This window comes from Simochromis diagramma, unplaced genomic scaffold (assembly GCF_900408965.1).
Source record: "Simochromis diagramma unplaced genomic scaffold, fSimDia1.1 OVJJ01000208.1, whole genome shotgun sequence".
Classification (NCBI taxonomy): Eukaryota; Metazoa; Chordata; class Actinopteri; order Cichliformes; family Cichlidae; genus Simochromis; species Simochromis diagramma.
The window spans coordinates 1,437,931-1,450,340 of NW_024386789.1; the positions used below are offsets into that span (position 1 = coordinate 1,437,931).

The following is a 12,410-nucleotide window of genomic DNA, read 5'->3' on the forward strand; positions in this document are numbered from 1 at the left end:
TCTGGTGATGGCTAACAAACCGGACATAGTGGTGGTAGACAAGCAGAGGAAGACAGCCGTAGAGATAGATGTAGCGATACCGAATGACAGCAACATCAAAAAGAAGGAACACGAGAAAGTGGAGAAGTAACAAGAGCTCAGAGAAGAGCTCGAGAAGATGTGCAGGGTGAAGTAACATTGGTCTAAGTGGTAATCGGAGCACTTGGTTCAGTGACCCCCAAGCTAGGGGAGTGACTCCAGCAGATCCCGGGAACAACTTCTGAGATCTCTGTCTGGAAGAGCGCAGTCCTAGGAAAAGCTAAGATACTGCAATGGACCCTCAAGCTCCCAGGCCTCTGATAGAGGACCTGAGCTTGAAGGATAGACCGCCCGCAGGGACAAGAGGGGAATTTTATTTTATTTTATTTTTTGTTGCTTTCTGTTGGTTTCTTTGTATTTTACCATGCCTGCATCTGTGCATGCATCCATATCAGTTATGGCACCTTGCCAATCAAGCTTCGTCGTGTTAGTTTATAACTTAGCAATTCACTCTTTGGTCACTCTAGCAGCTAAAACGCAGACCTTGAAGTTACAAAAAGATGGTGATGAAAAAAGAATCAAAGTTTGAAATTTGAAAAGAGAAGAAAAGAAGCAAAAACAAACAAAAAGCAAGTCCCACATGTCTAATTAAGTCATTAAAAATCTTTTTACACATCAGTGATATGATCCATACTGTATGTATATTACATATATGTTCATATGTTTACATTACCACATCCAAACCTCAAACGTTGGTTTCAGTAGATATGATTGAATATAACAGAGCTGAAATTTAATGACAGATTTTTCTCTTAAAAAATGCGAACAGCTGCAGACGTTAACTTTTTTTTTAGCTCAAGGTCAGCCTGATATTCATCTTAGCATCTGCATCTCCCCGCAGTGCCTTTGACAACCAGCATTCATCAAAACACTCACAATTAATAATGCTGACGTCTCTAACAGAGAACACACTATCATTAAACACCATCAAGGTAAAAAACTGAATAAAAATAACGTGACTGATGCCAGAGGAGTTAGAAAAGATTCAAAGACTTTATGTAAGGTTAACTTTTACAACTCTTCCTGTTTTTCTACTGAATTTGAATCGATCCTTTCTTTCATCTCAACCCTGCCTTTCCAGGTGAAGGTCTTTTGTTGCCTAACCCTGCCGTATCACTACTTTGCTTTTTAAACAAGTATTTGCTATGCTCACTAGATCTGGCCTGAAAGACCTGTGATTGTTTCAAGCCTCGTGAGCTAAGCCTAAAAACAAAGCCAGAGGAGGCGACTGAGTCTAGAGCCATATGAAAAACAAAGTACACCCTCTTTTTATTCTAAAATATTGCACATTAGTACACACTCAAAAATAATCTGTCAGGGTTCGGGTCCGTGACCCAGTGTCTTGAGTTTATTTTGGATTTTCTTACGTTATTGTAAAAATGCTAGTTCTTGTTCTTGTGCTATTATTTAGTCTTCTCCTCTTTGTTTAATGTTCAGTTATGCCCATGCTTGCATCTCCCTGTGCTTCATGTCTACCCAGTCTGTCATGTTTCTTGTCTGTGTGTTTCATCTTGTCAAGCTTGTGTTATTACGTCTTCGTCTCTCCATGCTTCCTGTTTTATTTTGAAAGGCCTGGTGTTTCCATGTTTAGTGTGTTAGGGTTTTACTTTTCCCTGTGGCGTCATGATCATTTGTGTCAGCTGTGTCTCCCCAGGTGTTTCCACTTCCCTCATTACCCTTCTGTCCTCACGCCCTGATTATCTCATGTTAGAGTTTTTCATGTTCCAGTTCAGGCCCTGTTCATGTCACAGTTTTCATGTTTTAGTTTTTCTCAGTTTAGGTTTCCAGGTTAGTTTTTCTCCAGTTTGCCTTGCCTTGTTTTGACATCATAGCAATCAAACGGCTCGCTTTTTGTTACACTTCGTTTGTCTCCCATGTCTGCATTTTTGTCCACACCTCAAACACACCGGCCTGCTCGGCTGTGACAAATCTGGTCCATACCAGGTTCTACAACTGCTTAAAGACAGATGAATAAGATGTGACGTATTATATTAGGTATTTATTTATTTAATAAAATAGCACTGTGTGTGTTAAACTAAGTATACCTCACCACATGGTTCACTGGTACAAGCTAATGAAGTAATGGTTTTCTGTATGACTTTCTCACATTTTTAGGAAGTTTGGCCCACTTTTCTTTGCAGCAGTTCTTCACTTGTCCAGTTTTCTCATTTTAAAAATCTAGGTAAAGCAAATAAGTGGAAGACAAAGGAAAAAGTAAACTATCAAGAACTAAATGTTATGTCCTTAAAAATATGACAAAAACTGAGCAAAGACCTAAAAGAGGACCCAGAGATACATTTGGAAGGCTGTAAAGAAGTCATTCATACAGAAAGGAAACAGATCAAATTGTCATTAATATATATGCAGGACGTCAGAGAGCTGTACAACAGTGAGTGTCTACAGCCATCTGTAAGATGGGTTGGAAGCACAGAGTCCAGAGCCCGGACCTCAACATTATTGAAGCAGCCTGGGATCATCTTGACAGAACTGAACAAAAGGCACCCAACAGCTAAAGAAGGGCTTTGAACAGGGGTGGGCAACTCCAGGCCTCGAGGGCCGGTGTCCCTGCAGGTTTTAGATGTGTCCTTGAACCAACACAGCTGATTTAAATGGTTAAATTAGCTCCTCAACATGTCCTGAAGTTCTCCAGAGGCCTGGTAACGAACTAATCATGTGATTCAGGTGTGTTGACCTGGCTTTGAATGTCCTTCAAGAAACCTAGAGAATGATTCTTGAAGACCCACTCAAGAGTATCGAAAAATGTGTTTTTGTATAGAGTTAGCATTTTCTCGCCGTGTTTACATGGTTACTCTCATGGTCTGTCTGTGGACTCAGTGGTTTTGGTTTTGATTATTATCTTATGTTTTAGGTTCATTCTTGTTAGGAATTTCTTGTTCTCAGGTTTAGTTTCTGTTTTGTATTTCGAGCTCCTTTTGTTCTGTCTCTCTGCCTGCCTGGTCCCGCGTCTTGTGTTAATTCTCGTGTCTGTGCATACCTGTTGTATTTCCTGTTTTATTTTGAAGGTCCTTGTCTCGTCAGCCTGTCACCTCCTGTATCCCATTCCCGGATTGCCCCTGTGTGTATATAAGCCCTGTGTTTTCTCCTGCTTGTTGCTGCTCCGTCTGTGTTGTCTCCTCGAGACTTCCTGTGTTTCTGCCGTATGATAGTTTCAGGTCAGTTTTGTTAGTTTTCTCAGTTTAGGTTTATCTGTATGCCCTTCTCCGTTCCTCCTGTATTGTGTTCACCTGACAAAATAAAGCTCAATCTCTGCATCTACGTCAGTGCCTGCATTTGGGTCCTTACCTCACCTCCACACGGCCTGCCTCGCCAGCCGTGACAGTTTCTCTCTAGCTTTCTCCCACAGTACAAAGACACATATGGCATTAGGTTAATTGGTGATTCTCAATTGACCATAGGTGTGACCGTGAGTGATGTGTTTTGTGTTAGCACTGCAGCAGCTGACAGATTAGCAACCTGTCCAGGGTGTTGCCTGCCTATTGCCCTAAGACAGCTGTGATAGAAACTCTTGAATTGGTTAGATGAAAGAAAATGGATGAACAGGTTGATTTCCTGTCCAGTGACACCAAAAACATGTTACCTACCACAACCTTATTGAAATTCAGTTCATGTTCATGACATGACCCAAATTTCAATGTAACATTCATTCATAGTACATTGAATTGTGTCAATATAACTGATACAAAACACAAGGTTTATAAAAGATAAAGAGCTTCACATGTACTTTCTGTAAAGTTCAAAGTAGAAGTTGTTCAGATAAATATGCTCATTTGAATTGTGAACCTGAGCATCAGGCATGATAGGACAGAGTCGAGTATTAGCTCTCTGCAAAAAAAGAAATCTTGTGCAGCTGTGCCTCAGCGTTTAGGAGTGCAAGATGAAGGTCAAAACAAATATTTAATTGTTTTTCTGGAAAGTAACACCGACGCAAGGCCTCGATTCATACATCAATTAAAAACATGGAATAAATGAGTGGTCCAATCCATTCACAGCATGATCATTAACACTCATTGTTTAAACATGACCTGCGCTTGAGCTGTTAATTTTTTATGAGTTTATTTGAATGTCAACCTGAGTTCTGTGACTCATCAGTTGATCGCCATCATTATTTTATGACAAACGCAGTGTTTGACCTATTAGCCTACTGAACATTTGCGGTGAAACCACCAATTAACCCAGCTTAGAGGATAGTTCTAAATACATACAGGCACTTTATTTCTTCTTCTTTTTTCAAAATACCATATCAAGCTACTTGATCATGCACATATTAGCAAAATATATCTATAATCACACATGCAAGATATGCAGGGTCACAGTTATTAGTAGTTTTAGATTTTTCTTTGCCAAACACATGTGTATGCAGCCACAATAAGAGGGCAGAAAGAGAAGCAGTGTGCTGGTTAAGAGCCGCCTTGAGTCCCATATTGCAACAGGAGTGGCTCTTTCTCTGCTTTCTCAATGTTGGAGAGCTTTAAAAGAATTAAGCTTTGACCATCAGATTCTTGGTTCTTCAGAAATACGGCATTACTGGAAGCAGCAATCTGCAAAATGACATTTACCAGAAAAACATCAGCCAGCTTCAAAGTTGCTTTTAGATAAAAATGCAGTGTCACAGTTAAGTAGGTTCAAATATCTGAGCTTATGTGGTTTATAGTTTGTTGTTGTTCAAGTGTGATTTATTTCTGGAAATAGGCAGCCTCCTTGTGGTCATACACAGCAATTAACTGCAATCACTGGCACTCATTGAGCTACTGAAAACTAGGATAACAGGCTATTTGCTTAAACTCTAACCAGTGGGATACACAGTATTGATGAAGTACACAATTTTATAATCATTTACTAATATGGCCCTTAAGGTTTTTGAAGGTTTTGCATTGTGCCTTTATCTTGTTAATATGTGGTTAATGAACCACAAACATGTGTACCTTAAGTTTGCTGTGAAGATGAGGGTGACAGGCGATGACTGCGATGAAGGAGAACGTTGCCACAAGAATGGCAGCACATGACAGGATGAAGAAAATTTGAGCACCATCTATAATTAAGGAAGAAAGAAGCAGACAGAGTGTGGGTCTGTTGTTAAAGATGCAGTAAAAACAATTATAAGCAATTGAAACAATTATATCTCATATACTTATTCTATGAGTCTACTCTCCATGCTACACACTGTAGCTAGAATGCTGTGTTAGCTCTTTATTGTAAATGAATATGGTGGTTTTAGCAAGCGTACAATTTTCTTACTGGCTTTATGACCCTGTTTGGTATAATGATAGAAGAAAGTGAGGCACTCTGTTGTGTATTAAGTAGCACAACACACTCTAAAACTGAGTCAAAAGTTCCAAATTTGTCCCAGAAAATCTGTGTTTCTGAGTAAGTAGGAAGCGGACGCTAATTTTGGCTCAATAGAAACTTTAGTAACATCACAACAACGAATCGATTGAGGACAGCAGACATGTTCGGACCCGCCTACTCTGATACGCTTGGATTCCTCCATTTTCACTCTTTCATCTGTGTCTGTGGAACTAACACAGCTAAACAGCACATGAAACACCTCATGACACAGCACAGCTGACCTTTGTTTCAAAATATTTTGCTGTGTTGATTTAGATTTATTGTGATTGAGTCAAACTTTATTAAAGCAGAAGGTACACGATGACTAATACAAAAATAGTTCATATTTAGAGCCAAGAGAACTTTGCAAATGGCCTTAAACTTGCTAATTCATCTCACAACTCCAGTTTCAAAAAAGTTGCTGGTCTAGTTTTGTTTCATTGTGTTCAGTAGCATGTGTGGGTGTATATGTTCTGATGCTGACGACCAATAAGCAGCATTAACATTGCAAATGGTTTTGCATGTGATGTCTGCAGGCAGTTCACTTTAGGCTACTAAAAAATCTTTCTAATAGAACTTTCAAGACTAACATTGCATTGAAAAATGCATTAAAAGGGAAAATAATTGACATGAACATCAGTTCAAAATTCACAGTAAGGTAAAGCATGTGAAAGTATTCATCTGAAATTTACGAACATTGTCCAAATATGCTTATCAATGTGTTTACAACCTGAAACGTTTGGACCAGCTATGACGCATTTAAAGTGCAGTTTCTGTGCAATTTCTATGAGCTAAAGGAGCAATGGTTAAAAAAAAAAAAAAAAAAAAAAAAAAGGCAAAAATGCTTTAAGGATTTTTATTAGTAAATGTTAAAAGTTGCAATGCTGGATAAAATGTGAATAAAAATAGAATGCAGTGATTTGAAAATCTCATAAACCCACACATTATTCATAATAAAACTCATAAAAAGTACTGGCTTATTTTGAATTTGATCGCAGCAGAGCATCTCAAAAAAGTTAGTCCCGGAACAGTAAACGGATGGAAAAATAAGTGGTAATAAAAGAAACCGCTGGAAGAACATTTTGCAACTAATTAGGTTGATAGCGGTTCACCAGTAAGCAAAAACTGCATCAAGAAATTGTGGAACGTTCCTCAATGTAAAATTGTGAACATTTTGAATCATCAATATCTTTAAAGGATAGTGAGAATCTGGAGAAATCTATGCATAATGCAGATCTTGTCTTTAGGCAGGATCATTGGACGGGCTGAGGAAGCTCTATCATGCATGAAGACGACGTATGTAAAAATTAAGTCAAATCAAGAAACGCTGCCATCTTTTCTGAGCCATTTAACATGAACTGAAGCAAAGTGAAAAAGTGTTCCGTTATAAGACAAATCCATTTTCTTTCACTTCTCTGATTCAGGGTTGTAGGGGGCTGGAGCCAATCCCAGCTGTCATGGGGCAGAAGGCAGGGTACATCCCAACACAGGTTGCCCCTCTGTCACAGACTAATTGGCTAACAAAGAGAGGCAAACATCCATTCACACTCACATTCATGCCTATGATCAGTTTAAAATCATCAGTAAGCCTAAACTCAAGCATAACTTTGTATTCTGGGGGAAAGCTGGAATACTTGGACAGAACCCAGACAAACACAGGGAGAACAGGCGTACTCCACACTCAAAAGGTCCTAAACTGCAACAGCGAGGCAACAGTGTGTCGCCCATCATACAAATTAAAGTTGACAGCTGTTTTTGTAAAACATGGATTTCACGTTCTCTGGACTGAAAAGGAAAGAGACCTTCTGGCCTGTTATCAGCACTCAAGCCTGCATCTCTGATGGAGCTGCAATAGTGCCTATGGAATTGTTAGCTGCACATCTGGAAAGGCACCATCAGTGCTGAAAGGTATGTAACATATGATCCACCCAGAAGGTGTCTTTTTTGGAGAAGGCGTTTCTTATTCAACAACACAGTGCTAAACCCTCACTGCATCTCTTACAGTAGCATGGCTTTGTAGTAGAAGAGCACAGGTGCTGAATGGCCTGTCTGCAGTCAAGACTTTTCACTGGTTAAAAACATTTGGCACATAATGAAATAAAGAATGCAACAGAGTAGAGGACTGTTGAGCAGCTAGAATCCAATGCAAGAATGGAGCAATGTTCCTCTCCCAAAGCTCCAGCAGCTGCTCTCATCAATTCCCAGATGTTTACAGACTGTTGTTAAAAGAAGACGGAACTCTACACAGTGTTGAAGATGGCCAACGTTAAATATCACCTCATATCTTTCTTAACATTGAGCGTTTTCTCAGTTTAAACATCCGTATGTTAGAGTGTGAATGGAATATGTGATTTAAAAATCTTTGCATTATGTTTTTATTTACATTTAGTTCATTCAGAAAAGAAAACAGACAAGATATCAAATATTTGCTGTGCTTTTGTTTCATTTATGTCTCCCATTCCTTTAGTTATCCGGTAACCTTTTTAATTAACTCTGAGTTAATAAGCGAAAATGAAACCTCTTACTACAGGCTGCCACAAAGAGAGGAAAATGCAGCTTTTGCATTTTGTGTTCCATGTTGTACTTTTTGAACAGTAAAAATATGGTTTTCTACACAGGGTGAAGTGATTTGTCATGCGGCATAAACAGATTGTAAATGTTATGGGAGTAATTAGGGAGTCTTAAGGTTTGATCATATGTGAAACTTCAACCTGCCTCCCTTGTTTTAGATTAGTAAAGCTGGCCTGAACACCTTGGATGTCCACTTTTTTTCCAGGTTGGCCCTTCAGGTTTACCTATAGCAGCAGTCAGTTGCCTTCCTGTTAGGTGCATTTAGAAGTCATTAAGCAGAATCCATTCTCAGCACTCAAAACTGAATATGCTGCTGAATCGTGAGCTCCTCTGTGTCATTTATGATCAAGTAGCTTGGTTCCGCTAACTTTCCCAATAAATTCATCTCCCGACTCCTCGGTACTCTGTAGTACTAATGAAGCTATTAGGAAGATGCAGTCTTATGTTGATGAATGGGGCCAGCTTTCCAAAGTTTTCCGGCTTTCTTAACTTTTATTTCTGTTCTTTCTTTATTCTTTTGTATTTTTCAGCTGTGCTTTGGTTAGGCTTTGATTAGGTTCTGGTTTTGGTTAGGGTGTGAAAAGTTTACTGCTTGAGTTAAAAAACAATGATTAAATCCAGCAGAGCAAGTCTGGCAGGGAGCACTGAACGTACACTTTTCCCGTGTGAGTTTCAGCTGTGTTTTCTGATATCATGACAGTGCATTTTTTGACGTTATCCAACACATTTTGTAACAAGGTTTCCTCTAAACGATCCTCTGCCCTAAAAGCATTTCGCTGCCACATCAGTTTATGTCTTTTCTTTCTCTTCTTCCCTATGTCCTCTGCTTTAATGTCACAGAAAGCAACATGTCTGCATTACATGCCTGCAGGTATTTCTGCTGGTGTTGTGGGTGGATACTCACTGTTTCTCCTGACGTAGAGGCTGAAGGAGGTCTGCAGCTTACTGATTTCGTTCCGGACACTGATGTCCAGACAGTGGTAGCCAGCAGAGGCGAAGGTGAGGTTCAGTTTCAACATGTTGTCATACAACATGGTCAGCGTGCAGCCCTCTGTCATGTCCGGCATGCAGTTGGGGAGAAAACGCCAGCAAACCCATAAGGGAGGACTACACACACACACACACACACACACACACACACACACAGGGTTGAGGAGCTTTTCTTTATATATTATATTATATAAAAAGCTGAATGGAAAAGAAAGGGCACTATTCAGGCTCACGCTATTTTAAACTTGCATTGATCTAATATATAGCAATGTTCCTGGTAAATGCAGCTCACCTTCCATCAACATGAAAAATCAGACTGGCGTCCTGTGACACCTCATATTCTGATGGCCCCTTCAGCTCGATGTTCTTGATGGCATCTACAAATAAGTTTTAGCTATTAGTCATTTCGTTCTTTAGTGGGAAAACTTTACAGAAGTGTTCTAGTTTCCCCACACAAAGACCACAAAATCAAGATGATAGCATTTTGGAAATTTTTCCCTACATAAATCACATTAATTCAACTTAATTTTACTCTATCTACGCCCCTTCTGCACCATGAACTCCCTCCCTCAAGTTTAAGAAGTACTACTTTGAAACCACCTTAACTTAGAATTGCTACCAAATCTGCTTTCTTATGAATCCTGATAGTTACATCAGGTCATCACGTCACAGTTCAAATTAAATTTTCCAGGAATGTTCAGCCTACAGCAGACTGCCTTTTCCTATTGAAAATGACTGAAAATAATTTATACAGGAATATAATAATGCATATATGAATTCAAAGCCACAAACCAAGCACTTGAACCTCTGTGGAGTAGACTTTGGTCACCGGAGGTGAATATTTGGTCACATTTGCTCCCACTTTCAACCACATTGTGTAGTTTCCTGATTCTGGGTAATAATAGCGGACAACCGGCTCAGTGCCATTAATCACTTGTCTGTATCAAAGATCAAAAAAGAATATGAGACAAAGAAAATCATCTCTAACATTTTTTTAATCTATATTTAAAAGTGTAAGAAATCATACCCGTTCCCTAAGTCCCAAGTATAGGTGAACTTTGCTGAGCTGAAATTCTTTTGGGGATCAAAGAGTTCAAACATAGTCTCTGTGGGAACATCTGACGCCAGTTCACCTCTGTCTCTCACGTAGGTGGCATTTCCCTCCATTTGATAGAAAACAAGCTTCCCTTCAATATTTTCTAGTCAAAAGAGAAGCTGTATTTAGTTGCGGAGTCAAGAAGAATGAACAGTAAAAGAGAGACAGATAGAAAATGGATGACATACTGAAATCTATCAAAGACTCTGTAGTCTCTGTTCCATCCAGGAGAACCAGTATGGGAAGCATCAACATCCACACGATGTGTTTTCTGGAAGCACGCGTATGAAAGTTTGAAAACGTGTCAGTTAATGATGTTAATGTGGTGGATGTTCGACTTACCCGTCCATATCTGCTCGTCCTCTCACAGTATGAAGTTCGTTCTGAAAACAGGAGTCGAGTGACATTGGGGAGAAAGGATGGAAGGCTGTTACTTCTGGTCAGTGAGATTCAGAGATAAGAGCCGTAAAGGCTTGAAATCATAACCATGCGTTTCAATCACATGGATGATGAGCAACAATCGGCTTTTGAGTAGGTGGTTCCGGCCTGGGTCACATTACTGTCAGTTACATGGGACAACTTCTTAAATGTGGTGGGTTTATCTCTGTGTTTATCGGATCTGGAAATTATCATCAGCTCAACAAAAATTGCACAACTACTGACTTGTTACTGGGACAGTACTTAAATTGAGTTAACCCTAAAGAAGACTGAAGCATGAAATAATTGCCTGAAAATTTTCATTTTTATTTTTTTGAACTTTAGTGTTCATCAAACCTTCTGACATTTTTTTTTAAAGAGAGAAGTTAATTTGTATCATTTTTGCTTCATTTGGCCTTTTTTTGCAATTGTAAGAGGGTTACAAAAACAAATCACAAAGACGTACGAGATATACGTATGAGATATGTCACACTGGATGTTACAGGGCTAGGTTTACTGTTAATTTTCTTTTTTTCTTTATTTCTTTGTTGTTGTTGTTTTAAATCTCTCTTACATGGAATCTGGTCAAATTACATACTTGGTTATTTTCCTAAATGATTAAATATTCAAATACATAAACCTTTCATTTAACATTTTTATGAGGGTAAAACATCAGTTATTTAGTGTAATTTAACTAACTTATAGATAAAATCCTAAAGGTCTTGCTTCACTTGATGGGTGTGGTTTGCAACTCACTGGCATTGAGATTGCTGTGATTACGTCACAGAAGGTTCAGATAGTTTTAAAGCTTGTTAGTGTGGTGGGAGATCTTAGACCATTTTTAAGCACTGAGAAAGCAGCAGGCTCAGTGTAAATAAGCATAAATTGTACCTGCTTTGAACTTAACTGTACATAAAGTGAATACTCAACTGGAGTGTGACAGTTGCATTCACCTCTTAGTATTCATGTTTATAACTTCCATGCATCCATCCTCTTCCACTAATTCAATTCAGGGTCATGGGGGAGTAAATATGTCAACAGCACATGCATGTACTTAAACAGAGCATGCTGGTTTGTGAACTATAGACATATTGTGTATAAATAAAGATACATAACACAAGAGAATGGTGCAAATTGCATTGTTAAATAATATGTACATTACCTGAAGGTTTACAAGCTGATCCTGAACATTGATATAGTATGTGTCAAAATATGGCAGTGTGTTTTTAACTGTAAATCAGTCCGGATTTACCACTACTAGGCTTGTGATTCATTATATTTTTCAGAGTCTAATAAAGTCCTAGTGTTTTGTACTACTGCTTTGGATGGATAGGTCTTCCTAATTATTCATTAAAATCCCCAAACATATAGCCAATCGTTTAAGAACTCATAGGTTGATGGGATATTGATGATGAATCACAATTATATAACATAAAAAATATACCCACTGACCTTTCATGTACAAAGATAATATTCTGATGCATTTCACCTGTTGAGAGCTACTGATGGTGTATTCAGCATTAGAGGTTAAAAATCGCGACTAACTAAAGTTTAAAGAGAAGACTAGTTTGAGTTGAGAAATAATACGAGTTCTCGTTAAAGTACAGATTTCCAGTAAACCTTCTACGATTTATTCATGGTGCAAAACTTCCTTCGTCACTGTGACGGTACTAATTATTGTACAGCAGCGCCCTCTCCAGGCCAAAAGCAATATTATATCTAAAACCCACTGACAAAATACGTCACATTTCTATGGTGTTTTTCGCTAACAGCCCTGAGAATCAACAGCCCACAGCTTTCTAACTCACCAGCGGAGAACTTTGACCTGTGTAACACCTCTTGTGACGTCACCCTCCTCCACCACCACCGCCCTTCCGCGCTGCCCCCCCCCTCTTCGCCCCTAAAGGCACGG

The 12,410-nt window shown here is 39.0% G+C and overlaps 1 protein-coding gene across 1 annotated transcript; it reads right to left on the reverse strand.

Annotated features, from left to right (window-relative positions):
• Nucleotides 1-3,974: 3,974 nt before the first annotated feature.
• On the reverse strand, nucleotides 3,975-10,590 carry tmem130 (transmembrane protein 130). The gene is made up of 8 exons (XM_040023208.1): nucleotides 10,424-10,590; nucleotides 10,270-10,352; nucleotides 10,013-10,184; nucleotides 9,778-9,923; nucleotides 9,278-9,362; nucleotides 8,900-9,102; nucleotides 5,022-5,128; nucleotides 3,975-4,637 (listed from the first exon to the last, which is right to left on the reverse strand). The coding sequence occupies exons 1-8, from the start codon at nucleotides 10,486-10,488 to the stop codon at nucleotides 4,497-4,499; spliced, it is 1,002 nt and encodes a 333-aa protein (XP_039879142.1). The 5' UTR covers nucleotides 10,489-10,590; the 3' UTR covers nucleotides 3,975-4,496.
• Nucleotides 10,591-12,410: the final 1,820 nt, after the last annotated feature.